We start from the raw sequence: 20,372 nt of genomic DNA on the forward strand, positions 1-20,372 counted from the left end.
ATATAATAAATGTTTGCTTTTGGGTTTAACCACCTCAATACCACTATTATATATATATATATATATATATATATAAAATATATGGCTTCGTATTGACGTGGTTATACTGGGCTCATGGTTGAGGCTACAACCATCTGATCTGTACCTTTTTTCTCAGTAGGTGATCCTCTTTCAACTATAAAGCTGCTGGATTATGTCAGGGCTCTGGGGTGTGACCAGAGGTATGTGACTGACGCAGGGAAACGCAGGCTTCAGATAAGTTATAAACAATATAATTTATTAAAGACTAACAATACAAACATAAAACGCAGTGCAATACTAAAACATAACACAGTGCAAACGAACCAAACCAAACCACCCACAGATAACAGTACATATAATGCAAGCGTCGTCAGGCAGGCCGGGTCAATAACAAACGGGCAGGTAGGTACAGGGGGTCAGGCAGAGAATGGTCGGGGTCACAAGCCAGGGATGAAACAGGAGAAGTCAGCAGAGGTCCGGATCAGGCAGGGTCAGCAACGAATCAGTCAGACAGGAACAGGGACAGGAACAGGAACAGAAATGCAGGAACAAGATACAGGGCCCAGGAAAAACACACACCAAGGCAGAGACTGCAGGTCTGGCCATCCCTTAAATACACCTGCATGATCAACTTCAGGTGTTTGGCTGGCTGCAGGGTTGAGTCTCTGATTGCCGGGAGCACCTGCTGGCCAGCCCTGGTACAGCAGCCCACAAGGCAGGTGGGTCCCACCATTACTGGCAAGTCCATTCCTGACAGATTACTTTTACAGGGGCAGAAAGGGGATCCCCACAGAGTCAGTTTTCCCAGGCTCTCTCCTCCCCCGGGGGATCTCGGGACTGAGGCGACTGGTTGCATAGGAATCTGTACATGGAGTGAAAAGAACTGCTGTTGTTTCTCCCACTGTGTGATGTCAGAAACTGGAACCAACAAGAATTTTGTCACTTCGTTTGTTTATTTACAAGCTGTTAGCGGCTCTTACAGCAGCTGATCAAACCGATTTCGGTGTGACTGGCTGCTCCGATGGCCAGAGCAGAGATCTGGGGTCTCCTAGACCCCAGATCTCTCAATAGAGAGGACCAGTCAAAGCCCAGGCTATCACAGGGGATGTTGTTCATCCTTTGTGAAAGCAACAAAGTTGATTAAAAAAAAAAGAAAAAGATAAATAATTAAGAAAAAAAATGTAAGTGCCCCGAATCACTCCTGTGCTCTCGTACAAAGGCTAACACACATATAATTCCTGCACGCTTATGCAAATGGCGATTGCACCACACATGTGAGGTACTGCCATGAACTGAGAGCAATACTTCTAGCACCAGACCTCCTGTGTAATTCTAAACTGGTAACCTGTAAAGGCTTTTAAAATGATGCCTATGAATAAATTTAATGCCCCATGGCTTGCCGCCATTCAACAGGAGTGCACAATTTTAGATTTCAATGTTTTTATTAAAAGAAACAACATATAGAGCAACAAGATCAACGAACGTCAAAAATTTCCAAACAATAGTCATTTGTGAAAATAAATGACACAGGGATTAAATAAAAAGGGATGAAAAAAAATAAATAAATCGGACTGAGCAATTAAGGTACGGGACCAGCCAGTCCCTCTGGTGCAGTCTACAGACCAAGAGAATAAACCGCAACAGTAAACAGGAATCTGGTATATAGTCCACAATGAGAACCAAATAACCATAAGCATAATCAACCTGTAGTTAGATGCCAGTACATAATCCAGCAACATTAAATTGTCAGAATAAAAAAATTTAAATAAAAAATAAGGAAGAAAGAAGGAAGAAAAAGAGAAAAAACAAACAAAAAAGGAGTAAAGGAGGGTCAGCCATGAACCCATTAAGGAATGGAGAGGTATAAAATCCACAGATCCCAAGTACTGTCAAATTTTGAGGCAGTATTACTAAGAATACAAGTAAGCTTGTCATTAACTGCTTCCCGTCTGCCCTATAGCAGAAATACTGGTGCACGGGTGTGCAAAATCATGTATATATAAACGTGATTTTGCATTTCCGGGTAGGGGCTGTGGCGGTCAATCACTGGGCCCCAGCTGGTGGTTACCGAGGATCTCCGATGGGGAGGAGAACTGTTCTCCTCCCAGGCAGCTCGGGAACACTGCTTTGGATGGCTGTGCACAGTTGGCATTGTGCTTACAGTAGCATTGTGCTTACAGTGAAGAACGAAGACACTGCCCCATAGTAAAACAAACCCAGCACACAGTTAACCCTTCAAATCGGCCCTCATGTTAACCCCTTCCTGCCTAATGCCATTAGTACAGTGTCAGTGCTTTTTTATAGCACTGATCACTGGATTGGTGTCACTGCTGATGTCAGTGACACCAAGTCCGTTCCCCCCAGTGTCAGAATGTCCGCCGTAGTCCTGCTATAAGTTGCTGATTGCCGCCATTACTAGTAAAAAAAAAAAATCCCAGTATATATACACAGCCATTTGTAAAGCTATAACTTTCACATAAACCAATTAATTTACACATATTGGGATTTTTTTTTCGCAAATACATTTAGCAAAATATAATTTGGCCTAAATTTATGACGAAATTTGATTTTTAAAATTTTTTTTACTGGACATGTTTAATAGCAAAAAGTAAAAAATATTGTTTCTCAAAACTGTCGCTTTTTTTTATAGAGCAAAAAATAAAAAAAACACACAGGCGATCAAATATCGCAGAAAGAAAGCTCAATTCGTGGGAAAAAAAGGACGGAAATTTCAATTGGGTGCAGCGTTGCATGACCGTGCAATTGTCAGTTAAAGTAATGCAGCACTGTAATGCAAAAAGTGGCCTGGTGAGGAAGGGGGGTAAATCCTCAGGAGGGCAAGTGGTTAACCATTATCCAATTAAGTTTATTGTTGACATAATCAAGTGGTATCACCGACCACTTCCAACTTTAAGTTATCGTAATTCTTGCAGACAGGAGAATGTAAAGAATCAGTTTGAACAATTGCTTGGGGATATCCGAGGGTAACTTCTGAAACTTCCGTTAATAGTTTAAGTTTGGATTGGATAAAGGACACAACTTGATTATATCGAAAGATTTCACTAGGGGGTAGTTGGTGCTATATCTCTAAAATATTGTGAGGAAATGGACGATCCCCATTGCCCCCTTACGTAGAAAGCCCTTATTGACCCACCACTGAAATAAAGATGACACAAGCCCAGGTACAAATTCAGGATTACAAAAAACAGAAGCTAAGGGGGTATGGAGGGAAGATAAGGATTTGTGGATGCACAGCCTATCCCATACTGTTAAAGAATAAGATAACGTAGGGCATAAAATGGGAGGACACAGTCAATTGGGAAACCACATAGAGCCAATAGCATGAGGATGACACGGTAGGGATTAAATACTAACCCATTGGGGTTTAGGACCCTTGGCCGTAGTGCAGAAGAGCTGCGTTATCTGAACCGAATGAAAATAGTCTAAGAGGTTGGGAAGTCCCAAACCGCCATGCTTTTTCTGGGAATACAATGTTGAATTATTAATTTGCGTTTACTACCCCACACAAATCGAGAGACTTCTGATTGTAATCCGCAGAATTTCTCCACTGGGGACCGCAAATCGGTAATGTCCGAAAAAAATAAGAGTAATCTTGGTAGGAAGGTCATTTTGATAGAGTTGATTCTACAGAACCAAGACAGGGGTAAGTCCGCCCAGCTACGCAGGTCTTCCTTGAGTCATTTAAAAAGTGGAGGATAATTGGCACGATATAATGAGTGTGTAAGATGGACACCTACATAGGGAGGGAGCGGGCAGCCCACAGAAAATCAAAATGGTCCTGAAGGTTGTGTACCTCTGAAAAGGATAAAGAGGTGTTGAGAGCAGTTGTTTTAGAAGAGTTTAAAGTGAGTCCTGAAGCCAGAGAAAATTGATGAAGCAAAGTCAACAAATTGGGCAAAGATGTTCGGGGATTGGAAACATACATAAGATCATCGGCAAACAAGGCACATTTGTGTTCTTGTCGGCCACATTGGATACCCGCAATGTCAGGGTGAAAACGAATAGAAAGGGGTTCTATTGCCAGCATGAAAAGTAAGGGAGAGAGTGGACACCTCTGTCTAGTACAGCGGTTCTCAACCTGTGGGTCGCGACCCCTTTAGGGGTCGAATGACCCTTTCACAGGGGTCACCTAAGACCATCGGAAAACACATATTTCCGATGGTCTTAGGAACCGAGACACCGCTCCTCTATCCGTCTCCAGGCGGATAGAATCTATACAATCTGTAGCTGTCAGACACATGTCAATCACTCCCGGGCACGCCCCCCTCTCTGGGGGAGGGGGTTTTAACTCCCTCTGCCTTCGCTGATTGGTAGACCGGTCCGTCCCTGATTGGTCGGGCTTTGTGCCGGGACACGCGCAGCTGTTTGAATGATCTCCCGCCGCTCCGATCATTCCGAAGTTTCCGGCCCTGACCGACCTGACCAGCCGACCGATCGACCCCATGAACTGCCTGAAAGTGGCCGAGGTCATGCCCGGATCACCCAACAAGATCAGGGGGCAAATCCAGGTTAGTGCCTACCCCATCGTACAGTGGAAGGGGCTCTCATTGTACCCCCCCAGATAAATTAATATGGGGGGCAGATATATAATTTATGGGGGAGATAAATTATTATAGAGGGGGGAGAAGGGCAGACAAATTATCATTTGGGGGGGCATTTTTATAGGGATAGATTATTTGGGGGGGATTCATCATTATTGGGAGCTGATGTATTTTTATGGGGGTGATAGGGTATTATGGGGGAGGGGTAATCATCATTATTGGGGCAGATGTATTTTTATGAGGGTGAGAGGTCATTATAGAGGGGAGTGGAGTAATCATCATTATTGGGGGGCAGATGCAGGGGTGGACTGACCATTTGGGAACTCGGGCACTGCCCAAGGGCCCGGGGTCAGAAGGGGGCCCCATGAGATGCCCCTAATACCTTTCATAGGCTTTTGTGGGTGTGGTTTGAGTGTGGGCAAGGACACAGGGGCCCCATGATCCCCTATTGCCCGGGGGCCCTATGAGTTGTCAGTCCGCCCCTGGGCAGATGTATTTTTATGGGGGTGATAGGTCATTAAAGAGGGGGGTGGGGTAATCATCATTATTGGGGGCAGATGTATTCTTATGGGGGTGATAAAAATATTTCACAATATATAATTACATATTGTTTTTGTGATTAATCACTATGCTTTAATTATGTTCAATTTGTAACAATGAAAATACATTCTGCATATCAGATATTTACATTACGATTCATAATAGTAGCAAAATTACAGTTATGAAGTAGCAACGAAAATAATTTTATGGTTGGGGGTCACCACAACATGAGGAACTGTATCAAAGGGTCACGGCATTAGGAAGGTTGAGAACCACTGGTCTAGTACCGTGTCTGATAAGAAGAGGAGCCGATTTATATCCGTGAATAGAAACCGGAGCCGAGGAAATACAATATAAAGCTCGTAATAGGGAAATAAAAGTGGAACCAAACTCAAAAGGTGCTCAACGTATGAAATATGTAGTCCCACATCAAACTATCGAATGCCTTGTGAAGATCCAGAGATAGCAGCAAGATTTCCCTTGGTAGGGAATTATCCCAGTTTGATATCTGCAGTGAAATCTATGCTACAGTTTAACGGATCTGATCAAATGTTTGACGTCCCAGAATAAACCCAGACTGGTCATCATGAATGTAGTTTGCTAGAAAAGTATTGAGGCGCGAGGCCAAAACCTTATTAAGGTTCTTTAGGCTGCAATTGATCAGAGAAATAGGGCGGTAATTAAGAACAGCAGTGGCTTTTTATTAGGCTTGGGAATAACACTAATATATGCTCTATTCTCATTGTGTGGCACTACACCCCCATCCCATAGATGATTGATATAAAGAGCCATATATGGAACCAAAAAATCTGAGAAGGTCATATAATTATGGGGAAGACCATCAGGTCCCAGTGATTTATGAAGAGTTAAGGTTCTAACAGCTTTCTGGATTTCCTCACTAGTGATAGGTTGGTCCATGAGGTCTCTATGAGCCTCCTGGAGAGATGGGAGAGTCAAAGATGTAAAAAAAATGATTAATAGACAGACAGGCATTTTCTCAGGGTTGACGATAAAGGTCAGTGTAAAAGGAATGAAACTCTTGAAGAATTTCGCAAGGGTCTTGGGACATGTGACCAGTCGATAATCTAATTTTAGGGAGAGCTGTATGAGAATGCGTGGGAGATAGACCTGGCTCCCTGCTGGCTTGTAAACTATCCCGCCCAACGTAACTGTTTATCTGCCGAAGTAGTGAGGCATAAATTAAGTTCTGTGTGGGCATGGGCAAGTTTAGCCAACAAATCAGGGTCGGGAGTCTTTTTATGTTGGGCAGCAAGAGCACTATAAGCTTTGGATTTAGCCAAAATCAATTCATCACGAGCCTTTTTGAGTCGGGAGGATAGCCAAATAAGAAAGACCCTAACTAAGGCCTTATGGGCCGCCCAATTTATAACAGGATTTCGTGTCCTCTGCTTTATTTGTTTCAAAATAGAATAGGATTTGTTGCTCAAGAGAGATTCATTAAGCGCAAATGTGGGTAAGCTGTCTTAGTTGTCAAGGTGGAAAGCTCTAATAGACAGGATCATGGTCAGACCAAGATATAGAGACAAACTTAGCAGTGAGCAATTTAGGTAGCAGCCAAGAGATGAGAAATATATGATCAATGAGGGAATAACAATTATGAGCTCTGGAGAAATGAGAATAATCTCGGGAAGTTGGATTAGCCTCCCTCCAGACATCGCCCAAAACAACAGTAACTGGGTAAACCTGCGGCTCTGTCTGGAAGGGGATCTAAGCATGGCAGCAGAAGACTTGTCCAATATCTGGTCCAATGCTAAATTAGAATCTCCAGCCATTATAACATCGCCCTCAAACTCTGACGCCAAAGAGAAAAGCAGTGATTGGAAGAAATCCACCAGATTAGCATTAGGTGCTTGATAACCAGAAAGGTGAACAAATTTGCTCCCAGATGCCCTTTCACCAAAAGATAGCGTCCCTCCCAATCTTTAATTACTTTAGTTTCGATTAAAGATAAGCACCGGTACAGGCAAAGCGCAAGCCCCCTCTTGCTCTCTGAAGCATTAGTAAAATAGCAAACAGAATAATCTTTATGCACATATCGTGAGAGAAAGGAAGGGGGAAAGTGCTTCTCCTGGAGGGCCACAACGTCAGCTCCTAAGGAGCGGTAATGATAGAAGGCTTTAACACATTTAGAAGGCGAGCCAAACCCTTGGACACTATGAGAAAGCAATCGAATGATACCTCTGTCAGACCGATGTGAAGACATTGCTAGCAACAAAGTTCCGATGAACATGTAAGCTCACCTAACTTTGCGAAGCAGCAGGAATCCTGAGTATCCGGTAGAGAACATGGCTGACCCTCATGAAATGAGAAAGAAAAGAATTAGAAAAATATAAGAAAAGAATAGAGGCAAGACACTTGGGGTAAACATTACCCAGTGTCAGACGGAATTGTCAGGGACCGCTCCGTCCTCGGCGCATGCGCACTAGCGGTGGCTCACGCCGGGACACAAGCACCAGGTCCCGGCGGGCCGCGGCTGACAGGAGGCCGCGCATGCGCAGTAGGAGCCGCGGGTGCGCCTCGGGCAGCCAATGACAGCCCGGGGGCGCGTCCTGGGCAGCCAATGACAGTGCAGGGCGCGATATTTAAAGAGGCCTTGCACTGTCACAAATCGCCGCAAGGTCTGACCAGCTATCTGAAGTTTTCCTGTGCCCTGTGATACTAGACCCGGATTGTTTGACTTCTCTGCCTGCTCCAGCTCTGACCCGGATTATCTGACTACGCTGCCTTCCCCTGTGTTTGACCCGGATTGCCCCTGACTACGCTGCCTTCTCCTATCCTGACCCCTGGCTTGTTTGACCATTCTGCGGACTGACTTCGGTACTGACCCTGCGTGTGACCTGACCACTCTCTGCCTGCCGTCTCTGTACCTCGCCATTCCCCACGGTGACAACCGCCGGTTTATCCTGCCTGGTCCTGCCGGCCTCCTCACATCTGGCTCTCTCTCATCCCCGGAGGCTCCCTCTGCCACTGGTGGTTTTGCTCGGAGGTCGTGACCCAGTCCTGGTTCTGCTCCAAGTCCATCCCCACCATCAGGGGCCCTGGTGAAAACGCAGACCGGGACTTAGACTCCACGCTCCGGGTGATTCCGCCTAGTGGGCTGCCAGAGGTACCACCTGGCAGATCCGTAACAGGAATATTACAACATACATTATAAAGCAACATGTAAAAAAATTAACCAAATAGTCCAGGGCTGTGGCCCTGGAAAGGAAGAGGTCTTCCAAAAGAAAACCTGGGGAGAGTCCTCCAATCTGAAAGGGCACATAAACACCTCCCGGCACAAAAATAAATACAGTATAGAATATAAATGGCAACTGATATCTCACAAAAAAAAATCGTCAAAATTAGCAATAACATAGAAAACCTCCATTAAGCAACTGCAAATGGACACGTAGCTAGAAACAAAACATACTCTTGTGAAAGGAAAAAAAAAAAAGGGGGAGAAGACATAAGCAACAAAAACGGAAAGGGAACAATGCACAGGCAAGAAACCAAAAAAACTAACAATGGTAGCTAATGTCCAAATAGGGAACCACGGAGAAGCTACCACATAGAAAATCCAAGGCACATCAATGGAGGGTTCTTAAGTAGCTCGGCGAGAGGTCTAATCTGCTTTGGTGGTGAGGCAGACCAGAGAGGCAAAAGCAGCAGAGGTAGAACACTGGACCTGGATTGGGTGTGGGATGAAGGACTATGGGAGATGAAGCCCAGTTGGAGTAAGATGTTTTCCCCTTCATGAAATGTAGAAAAAGTGTAGGGTTTACCATTGTAGGTAAATTGAAGCAGAAATAGATAAGCCCAACAATAGCAAATGTCCCACTGCATCAAGGAGAGCAGCGGTTTGAAGGAACTTCTTTTTTGGATGGTTGTTTGAGAGATATCCGCAAAAATTAGAATTTTGTGGCCAGCAAGTTCCATGTCTGGATTTTCTCTAGCCTATTTCATGACCTCTTTCTTAATCCAGAAGAAGTGTGGTTTGACAATAACATCGCTAGGAGGCCCCTCCGGTCTAGGGGGAATTAGGGCCCTGTAAATGCAGTCAATTACCAAATGGAGGTCATCAATCTCAGGCACTGCAGATCGCATAGGCGAATGAGTAAGGGTAGTAAGATCTTTCACCGATTCCGGGAGTCCCCGGATACGGAAATTGTAGCGTCGGGTCCGGTTTTCCAGGTCGTCTATTTTAGTGTAAGCTTCTTCCAGTCGGTCCTGCAACTCAATAATCATGTTAGACTTTTGAGATACATTATAGACAGTGGCATCTGCTTTAGATTCAATACTATCCAGACGTTGGCCTAATTCCTGGAAATCCTGCTTTAAATCTGCGGCTAGCTTAGTAGTAGCCTTATCCAATTCCTGCTGTAACAGCAAAGCGGGCAATAAGGACTGCGTGGGAATCATGGCCTAAGGAGCAGGCAAGAGGCCTGTGATGGAGATGCAGCAGGGCTAGAGGAGGGATGGGGGGATTGAAGAAGCTCACTCACCCCCTTAGTAGAAGTAGTAGGACCCACATCACGGACCTCAAAGCAGGAAATGCAGGCCTTGGTCCTCTGTGGAAGAGGCCTAATTTGCAGGGAAGAACCGCCAGCAGTGGGACCGGAGCTGGCCACCATCTTGCCCCACCTGCCCGCCACAAGGAGCGAGTGTTGAGAGCCTCTCCAGCCCCTTCCAGCTGCTTGACCCGGCATGGAGAAGGGCTCTACAGTGCCCGAAGGTGATCAAATCCAGTTGGGAGCCTGGGAGAGGTCCGGTGCCCACTATAGGTTGCTGGATGTGACGGGAGGTTGCGGAGCAGTTCACTTGGGACATCTGCTCTGGCAGCCTGCGCATGAGCACCTAGGTGTGTGCAATGTTAATGCAAGACATGTTGGGTATCTATTTACTTGGCGCAACATTGTCTGTACCAAAAAAAAAAAAAAAAGGTATTATATCGTGTTTGTGTGTACTAAAATTCATTAACCACTTCCCGCTGGCAGCACGCATATATGCAGCTTCTCGGTGGGTGGGCTTCAATGCCAAGTGGCCACATATATTCAGCCCTGTGTAAGAAACTTAGCACGCTGAGAGTGAACTACCTGCATGCCCCCAGCACGGTAACCTGTAAGCTCCCAAATGGGAACTTTCTGATTATGTGACAGCCAATCACATCAGTAACATGGCCTGAATGTCCACCTTTTGGCTTTTAAAGCTCTGAGAGGCGGTCGGTAGAATAGAAAGGGGTTAAAGAGTATTCCTGCCTGAAAATTTGCTCCTGAGAAGATGCACGACAGTGGCATTTGCTAACGAGCTGTTACCATTCCACAGGTGTGCTCAATTTAAAGCAAGATACGTTAGGTATCTATTTATTTGGCGCAACATCATCTTTTACATATATATATTTTTTAAATGGGTATTTTATTGTTTGTGTGTACCAAAATTCATTAACCACTTCTTGACCGCACTATAGCCGAATGATGGCTCCAGCGCAGTCGTCCAGTTCTGGGATAGCGTCATATGACGTCCTCCCTGAACACGCCCCCGTGCTGTGATCACTGCATCTTTTGGACACAACTGATCACATGACACAGTAAAGGGCCAATCACAGCGGCCTTTTACCATGTAATCAGCCGTGTCCAATCACAGCTGATCACCATGTAAATACACTTGCTGGTAATCGGCAGTCACAGCTTGAGGAAAGGACTGTCGATGACCAGCAACTGTGAAAGGAGACATCTACACTGATAATCAGGGCACTGATTATCAGTGCAGCCCCAGAAGTGCCCAACAGTGCTGCCCATGAGTGCTGTCAATATGTTCCCGTCAGTGCCCCACAGTGCTGCCTATCAACGCAACCTCATCAACGCACATCAGTGAAGGAGAAAAATTACCCGTTTGCAAAATTATATAATAGAAATAAAGAAAAATGGTTTTTTTTCAAAATTTTCAGACTTTTTTCATTTGTTTAGCAAAAAATAATGACCCAGTGGTGATTAAATACCACCAAAAGAAAGCTCTATTTGTGTGTAAAAAAATTATAAAAATTTTATATGGGTACAGTGTTGCATGACCGCGCAATTTTAAAACTGCGAAAACGCTGAAAGCGGAAAATTGACCTGGGCAGGAAGGGGATAAAGGTGCCTGGTAGGCAAGTGGTTAAAGTGTATTTTTTCCCAAAACAATGTGTTTGGAAAACCTCTGCGCAAATACTGTGACATAAAATATTGCAACATCCACCATTTTATTCTCTAGGACCTCTGCTTAAAAAATATATGTTTTGGGGGTTCTAAGTAAATTTTTAGCAAAATAAGGCTGATGTTCACATGTGGAGGAATGTCAGAATTGGCCTGGGGGGGTCAATGGTTAAAGTGCTACTAAACCCAGGACCCTGCATTCACCATATCTGGTCTCCCAAAGTACACAGAACATGGAAAATACTAAACCCAGGACCCTGCATTCACTATATCTGGTCTCCCACAGTACACACAACATGGAAATGCAATTATTTTAAGCTCCACGAGCAGGGCCCTCCTATTCCTTGCGTACTGAAATGTATTGTAATGCGCTGTGCAAACTGTTGGCGCTATATAAAACCTGTATAATAATAATTTTAGTAAATATAACCAGCTAAATACCTTTTCTCATTAGCAGTTAGAGTAGTCTTGTGACTTCTATCAGTGTCCAGCCAAGCACTGGTTAATTATTATTATTATACAGTATTTATAGAGCGCCAATAGTTCGCTCAGCGCTGTACATTACAAAGGGGGACAGAACATGTGACAGAACAATACCAATACAATGCAAAACATGAGGGGATCGAGGGCCCTGCTCTTTCGAGCTTACAATCTAGGAGCACTAGTAATCTTGTAGTTTTCTTTCTGCTCTAGGATGCAGTACCCCTGACCTCTGTCTGAACAGTGCTTGATCATATGCACTCTCCCAAGAAAAACAAAACAAACTGTTCTAGCAATACACACTAAACTGAGCATGTGCAGTGTCTCCACACCATATATCCTATCAGGAGATAAGATGGGGACACTGAAAGAAGGGGAGCATCAGAGAAAACAGGATCAAACAGCCTTTTTACACAATGCAGAGGATTATTCCCTTAGGTTACACAAGGAGTACAAGCATGCTTTACTACATACACCGACTGATTTTACTGTTGTGGAATTAGTAACACTTTAATACCACTTGAAGCATAACAGCCAGGCGCCCAGCACCTTCAGCAGGGAGAAAGCAGTTTAGGATTTCATTAAGTAGAGAAGCTGCCAGCGAGCGATCTCCAGTCCTGAGCCATCCAGGGAGCTCGGATGTCTGGACAGGTAATGATGTGAAGCTCAGTCAATGCACACAGTACGGACTCTCATACAATGCACAGAATACACACGGCGGAGAGATGACCAGTCCACAGAACACTCACCATGGTTCTACAGATCCACTCAGCCACATCACACTTCCAGGGGAGTCGCTGCCGTGACGTCACCTCCGCCTCTCCCTATTGGAGAACTGCCAGCTTTCCAGTATGCCATGTCTGCGGCGGCCATATTCCTGTAGCCTGGAAGTCACTGACACCCACACTCTAACTCTGACAGTCGGCTCCTGCACTGCAGACACTTGGCGATGCGTCTTTCCCCTCACTCTGCTCACGGTTGCTATGTGAAGTGACATCACTGTAAATAGAATTTCCAATTGGCTTGCAGAGACCGCGCTGTTTCTTCTGTTTGGTTCTGGATCCGGAAGAGAGAAGTTCTTGTGGTTAGTGAGGTAGGAGAGTCTCCTCATAGAACTGTAGTGCGGCTGTGAGCTGGCGTATTATAAATGTCTACTTAGCCTTGCTCTGCTCACTTACTAAGACAGTCCGAAACAAACCTGGTTTCAGTTGGAGCACAGCCAATCAGCTTCTACATTTTCTAAGTTGTGCGTGTGAAAAAAAATGAAAGGTAGGAACTGATTGGTTGGTTTGGGCAGTGGCAGCAGGAGACAGAACTAGTCGCAGACACTAGGCTGACCATACATTATACATTTTTTTTGTACAATTTCATTTAGCTTTACCTTCAGCCCTGGTTCACACTGATGCGGTGTGGATTTCTCAGCGTTTTCTGTGCAAATTCCACACCGCATCAAAATTGCACCCAGTTCATGCGAACTGCTGCGGGTGTGTATTTTAACCATTTCAATACCGGGCACTTTTCCACCTTCCTGCCCAGGCCATTTTTCAGGTTTCAGCGCTCTCACACTTTGAATGACAATTGCGCGGTCATACAACATTGTACCCAAACTAAAATTTTATCATTTTCTTCACACAACTAGAGCTTTCTTTTGGTGGTATTTAATCATTGCTGGGATTTTTATTTTTTGCTAAATTAACAAAAAAACACCAAAAATGTTTTTTTTGTTTCTGTTATAAAAGGGGAAGTGATCAGTATTTTTTTTTTTTTTTTTTACACAATTTGCTTATAGCAAAGAATTACTTTGCTATAAGCAAGCATTTACCTGAATGACATCGATTCATTCAGGGTTTTTTTTTGTGCTTAGCTGTGATTTGGCCACAGCTCATCACATGACATGTGATTAGCTGTGACCATTCACAACTAGTATACAATGGATGGCATGAATGAAGCCATCCATTTTATACAACTGTCATGTGACCTGCTGTGATTGGTCACAGCAGGTCACATGGTACCGGCCACGGGGGCTGATACTCAGATCTGCCATCGGCCGTGTCCGAGGTACACGGCCGGTGACAGATCGCGGCTCTGCAGGAGCGCAATCTGCGCATGTGCGGGAGGACGCCATATGGCGTCCACCCGGAACGCTGATGACATTTGCCGGCCGCCTTTCGGCCATAGGGCGGGTGGCAAATGGTTAACAACACCCCAAAAGCGGTCTGTAAAATGTGCAATGTGCAGATTTGGATCACATAGATGTGAATACCCATGTGATCTGATTCTAGTGTGATCCTGCATGTTTTTGGTGTGGTGCGATTAGAGCCATACATAATGTATGACTCCAATCGCACCGCACACAAATCGCATGTGATTTGCTGAGAAGTGCGGTTCCTGTGGGAATCGCATGCGATATACCGCACCGCATATATGTGAACCCCGGGCTCAACTATGTAATGCAAGGGCCTACCTAATTGGATACAATTGAAGGTGTTGTTTAGATATGACCTCATATTTTATGGTTTTTGGTAAATCTAAAGGAAAATTGTATAATGTATGGCCAGTATAAGGGGGAGATTTACTAAAACTGGAGCTCTCAGAATCTGGTACAGCTGTGCATGGTAGCCAATCAGCTTATAACTTCCTCTAGTGCACTTAACCCCTTGGCGCCATCACTTCCCAGCCTCTTAAAGGGATTCTACATGCTTCAAAAAAACACAAACATGTCTATACTTACCTGCTGTGTGCAGTGGTTTTGCACAGAGCAGCCAGGATCATCCTCTTCACGGGTCCCCCGCCGGCACTCCTGGCCCCTCCCTCCTTTTGGGTGCCCCCACAGCAAGCAACTTGCTATGGGGACACCCAAGCATGCACACTCCCCAGCCACTTCTCTATGTGTCCATTCACAGATGGAGCTGTGGCTCAGCCCCACCCCTCTCGCTTCTCATTGGCTCACGGGTTGTTATTGACAGTGGCTCCCACTGCTGTCTCAGCCATTGAGGAGAGGGAGTCCGGGGACAGCCGAAACTCCAATGCACATCGCTTTATCGAGAGGGGGCTTAGGTGAGTATTGGTGGGGGGGTGCTGCACAGAGAAGGTTAATTTTTTATATTGTATTGCACCAAGCTCTCACCGAGAGGTCTCGGTCTCGTACTAACGTGTCACTTGATCACTGTGATCTCCTCTGATTGGCGATCACAGTAATCAGTCACGGTGAGCCTGCCACTGTGTATACTTCCTGAATGAAGGGAAAGATGCATTGTATCTTTCTCTTCTCATAGGAGACGAAGATATAAACAAATAAAAGTGTGTAAATAAATAATAATTTAAAAAAAAAATAAATCAAGGTTTGCCTTGGTTAGTGTTAGTGTTAGGGTTAAGGTAAAGGTCAAAGGTCACATTCAGTATATTTTGGGTAGACTTAAAAAAAATATATTTTTTTAAAAATTTAGCTGTATATTTCTTGCTACTACCATAATTTACCAGCAAAGAACTACCCAAAATAAATTCTCCCGCTCCCAACGATCAGTGTTAGCACGTATGTGTATGTTAGTTGCTGTTTGTACCCTTAAAAGGGCCCAGAAACAATAGTCTGCATTTTGCGTTTTTTTTTTATTCTACCTAAAACACACTGGCACCAAGTTTACAAAAAAAAAAAAAGCGTTAACATTTACACCATACGAAAGTCCCATTTGTTGTGAAAGAAACAAGGTATAATCTACGTGGATACACAAAGTAGTTGCAATGATATGTACAGTTTTACTAAAACATCAAAGTTGCTAAATTGTGCTTAGGCGTTAACATTTGTGTTACTCTGTCGCTAAGGTGTTAATGGAGCAGACATTGGGGCTTGATTTGGCTGCCAGCATGCCCTTGTACTGAGCACCCAAATGCTTCCATGTGAGAGGGTAACCTGAAGGAATAAAGTTTTTTTCTTTTTCTTCATTGGGGCTGGCGCCTCCTCTACTCGCTCAGCAGATGAACTTCTGCTGAGCATTAAGAGAGCCCAACGCTCCCCTTTCCTGATGAGCACCCAGTCAGTACTGGTCACACTGCAAGGTTTCTCCTCTCCCTGCTATTCCCCGGGACGTTTACTTAAAGCGGTATTAGGCTCTATTCACACTTTTGCGAATTGTCATGCGACTTTGGACACATAAACTCACATGACAGGTCATGGCCCATTGTTATCAATGGCAACCATTCGGATCTATGCATCCTAGAAAAGGTGCCTGCAATACTTTGATGCGACTTAGTGCCAGAGAGTATAAGTTTGCATTAAAGTCACACAAGTGTGAATGGAGCCTTAAAGTGGAACTTTAGTCAGAAAATGAAGTCCTGCTGTCACTTCATGCTGGCACCTTGTGCAACTATAGCTATGCAAAACAGTAAAAATAAGTGTCTATCCTGTTTAAAATCCAGTAATACTCTGTCTCACCCTGCTCTACACATGCTCAGCTGCTCTCTATTTTTAGGCACTGCCGAATTTGTAGAGGCCATGTCATGGCCATGTCACTGTCATGGTGCTGCACATGTGATCAGTTAAGACACCAGTTATTTGATGGTTTGACAGTTTGGTTGATGACACAAGCAAATGTGACAATTAACATTCATGGCATTCCAGGAATGTAACTGGTTTTTGAAACTGTTAATTTTATGATCTACTGCTGTTCAGGGGCTCTGGGGTTAAGCAAAATGGCAACCTCCAGCAAGCAGAAACTGGAGCAATGCTGGAGACAATTTACATAATTAATAATAAGCATAATTATTAATGTAGAATGCATGTTTCTTGCTAAAGAACATGATTTTTATCAAGTTATGTGTAAAGTTCTGCATTAAATCCACTGATTTAATGGTTTCAAAGAAACAGTTATATTACTGTCATGCCAGCAATAGAACTCTTATTTGCTTGTGTTTGCAAGCAAACTATCAAACCATCAAATATCTGGTGTCATAACTGATCACATGTGCCACCATGTCAGTTGCAGACCAAACAGAGGTCAAGATGGCAGCTTGCTTGGCTAAAAAATATAAGAGGGTTAAGTTTCGCTTTAAGGCCTTATTCACACAGGTGCGTAAACATCCTCTGTGTTCAGATCCGTAACACAAAAATTTGTTGAGGGTCGTGTTTACCTGCATGGGGATGCACAGATGTTCTGTGCACCCCCATGCAGGCAGTCCTATTCATGTCAATTTATATAGTGCCAACAGTTTGCGCAGCACTATACTATATAACGGGAGACAATACAACAACAATGCAGTTCAATACAAGAGGGTTAGGAGGGACCTGCTCCTTGGAGCTTACAATCTAAGAGGTATGTGAAAGATCTGGAAGTACTAGGCCACTAGTACTCGACAGTTCACCAAACGGTAGCGTGGCACTAGTACTGGCATTCTGCTGAGTCATAAAAATTTACCGACAAGTGCTAACAGAGATCAGGCCTGATTCTGCCAACACTGCGGTTTTGTGTGCAATGTATCAAGTGACAGTGACCTACTGACACTGCACTTGCTGGGGGAGAGGGGGGGTAAGCATAGGGGCTAAACGCAGGTGCTGGCAGGTGCCAGGGCTGATCCCGCTAATGCTGCATTTTGGGGACGCTATACTAATGTGAACGCTGGTATAGTGCTGATCTGATCAAAGATATTGATCCGTTCAGACACTATACTAGCAATGGAGGTCTATTGTGTATGAGCGTCTTCCTGGCAATCAAGGGGTTAAATGTGATGACTGGTGTACTGACGGGCAATCTGATGCTATCTGGGAGGTGCGTGAAAACCACGGGAGCGCGAATCGCGTATATATGTGTATATATATATATATATATATATATATATATATATATATATATACAGTAATACCTCGGTTTAAGAACGCCTCGGTTAAAGTAATTTTCGGTTTACAAATGAAAATCCACTGAAAATAATGCCTCGGTTTACAAATTTTGTATGAATTTTTTTCGCAATACGAAGAGTATGTCAGTGCTGATTTTTAAATGCAATTGCTGGCTCTTTTTTTTTTTTCTTCACTATAGCTCACAGAATTAGCTGTCACTTTCCCCAAAGTTAACGGAAATGTTGTTTCTTTTAAGAAACTAAAAAGAAACATTGTTTGCCCCCCAGCCCCCCCCTTTCCTGACCTGCCAGGCTGCATGCTCTGAAAAGGGTCTGGTATGGATTTTGGGGAGGACCCCCATGCCATTTTGTTTTAAATTTTGGCGTGGGAGTTCCCCTCAAAATCCATACCTGACACAAAGGGCTTGGTATGGATGGGAAGGGGGACCCCACACAGTTTTTTAAATTATTTTTTTAATTGCTGGCAATTCTTTTACATTCAGCTGTCAGTGGGGAACCCTGCTGACAGCTGAAATATTAACACATGGTTGTCACTACTAAAATGCTGCATGACTTGATAAAATAACTCATGCGGTATTTATTAGTGTTTACTTTTTTCTGATCTCCGGAACAGATTCATTGGTTTTCAATGCATTCCTATGGCAAACGGCGTTTTGGTTTAAGAGTTTTTCGCTATAAGGAAAGTCCTGCAGAACAAATTAAATTCTTAAACCGAGGTATTACTGTATATGTGATTTTGCACACCTGTGCCACCCTGTAGCAGTATTTCTGCTATAGGGCGTCAGGAAGTGGTTACATAAGCGATTTGTGTTATGGCGCTGCATCATTTTAATTGAAAAGTTTGTGGTCATGCAACGCTGCACAGACATGAAATTTACATCCTTTTTTCCCCATGAATTAGGCTTTCTTTCGGTGGGATTTGATCGCCTGTGCGTTTTTTATTTTTTGCGCTATAAAAAAAAAACCCTGACAATTTTGAAAAAAAAAACAATATTTTGGACTTTTTGCTATAAAACATTTCCAGTAAAAAAATTATAAATCAAATTTTGTCATAAATTTCAGCCTAAATATATTCTGCGACATGTCTTTGCTAAAAAAAAATCCCAATACGTGTAAATTAATTGGTTTACGTGAAAGTTATAGTGTATAGATACTGGATAGATACTGGATTTTTTTTCCTGTATACTAATAATAGCGGCGATCAGCGAGTTATGGTGGCAATCAGTAACTTATAACGGCGATCAGCGACTTATGGTGGGACTGCGGCGGACATTCTGACACTGGGGGGGAACTGACTTGGGGTCACCGACATCCCCAGTGACACCAATATAGTGTTCAGTGCAATAAAAAACCCTGACACTGTACTAATGGCACTGGGGAGGAAGGGGTTAACTTTTTTAGGCAATCAAGGGGTTAACTGTGTGAGGGGAGTGTTTTACTAGTGGGCGGGGGGGGGTGTACTTCACTGTTGCACTGTTTCAGAAAGATAAGCTCTGCCTCCGGAGCAGTGAGCTGGGAACTGACAGGGAGCAGAGCTGCATTGAAAACAATGCAGCTGTGCTCTGTGTTACTGTTTGCCGGCAATCGCCGGGACCTGGTGATTCACACCCGTGGCCGCAATTGGTGCCGCGGGCAGGGCGGTCGTGCACCTTGCGCGTGCCACCTAGCATGTAAACAAGAATCACGTTTTTATACGTGATCCTGCCTACAGGGGCCACTTTGCCGCAGTATATGTACTGCGGGCGGTCCCCTAGTGGTTAATTCATGCCATTCATTGTGTACAATTGTGTTGCTAGCTGTGATTGGCCACAGCCCTTCTGTACCATGCGATTAGATGTGGCTAATCACAACAAAACACACCGAATTAATTGATTTCATTCAGTCAATAAACCTTTCTTTTAAAAATTAAATTCACTCTATAAGCAATCATAATGTGTAAAAATAAAATTATAATAATCCTGATCACTTCTTTAGAGTAGTACAATGTTACTATGGTAATATAGTATTGCTCTGGTCACTGTTTTTGTTAAAAAAAATTGTTAAAAAAAGGAATAAAAAAAGAAAATACTTTTTTTTTCTTCCATACTGTTACCAGTCAGTGTCCCTGACCCCCCTCCACCGGTTATATGCTGATATTGTATTGTACTATAGGTTGATGTGGTACTTTTTTTTTTCCAAAAAAATTATAGCTTAAAAAAAACTTCCCTTGCCTCTTACTAAATACCTTGGACTGTCTACTTTCCAACAAGGGGTCACTTGTACTGTCCTGACATTTTAGGGCCTCAAGAAATGAGGCTGTCAGTATGTCGGGATTGATCAGTTTTCAGATATATACCATATTTTATGGAGTTTGTGGAATTAACTTTCCTACAGATTAAATACTAAGCACTGATTTGGGTTATTTCCAACAAAGAAATGTAGCAGAATACATCTTGGCCTAAATTTATGAAGAATTTTCTGTTGTTTTTTCGTTTATTTAGGAAAAATTAATAAACGCCAACAAAAGAAAGCTCTATTTGTGTGAAAAAAAAAATATGGGTACAGTGTTGCATGACCGCGCAATTGTTATTCAAAGTGCAACAGTGCTGAAAGCTGAAAATTGGCCTGTGCAGGAAGGAGGTGAAAGTGCCTGGCATTGGAGTGGTTAAACTATAACTAAGAGTTTTATTCTTTTAGATGTGTGTAGAATAGTAAGGAGTTAGAATTCAGCTTTAAACAGAGACATCTGAAAAGA

At 43.6% G+C, this 20,372-nt stretch overlaps 2 protein-coding genes across 6 annotated transcripts in view; one reads left to right on the forward strand and one right to left on the reverse strand.

The window, feature by feature from the left end:
• Positions 1 to 12,688, reverse strand: part of TMEM167A (transmembrane protein 167A) — a 49,203-nt gene extending 36,515 nt beyond the window's left edge. Inside the window, exon 1 of the mRNA XM_089693244.1 lies at positions 12,541 to 12,688. Within this exon, the coding sequence (XP_089549370.1) occupies positions 12,541 to 12,543 (3 nt within the window). The 5' untranslated portion in view covers positions 12,544 to 12,688. The remainder of the gene's footprint in view (positions 1 to 12,540) is intronic.
• Positions 12,689 to 12,705: 17 nt separating this feature from the next.
• The window catches only part of XRCC4 (X-ray repair cross complementing 4), a 477,644-nt gene continuing 469,977 nt past the window's right edge, over positions 12,706 to 20,372 (forward strand). Inside the window, exon 1 of one of the 5 annotated variants that reach the window (XM_089693240.1) lies at positions 12,706 to 12,884. The gene's annotated coding sequence lies outside the window, so the exon portion shown is untranslated. The remainder of the gene's footprint in view (positions 12,885 to 20,372) is intronic. The other 4 variants (XM_089693242.1, XM_089693238.1, XM_089693241.1 and 1 more) reach the window with 4 other exon arrangements.

Source organism: Staurois parvus, unplaced genomic scaffold (assembly GCF_062004578.1).
Source record: "Staurois parvus isolate SC_StPar_1 unplaced genomic scaffold, SC_StPar_1.0 ptg000618l, whole genome shotgun sequence".
Taxonomy (NCBI): Eukaryota; Metazoa; Chordata; class Amphibia; order Anura; family Ranidae; genus Staurois; species Staurois parvus.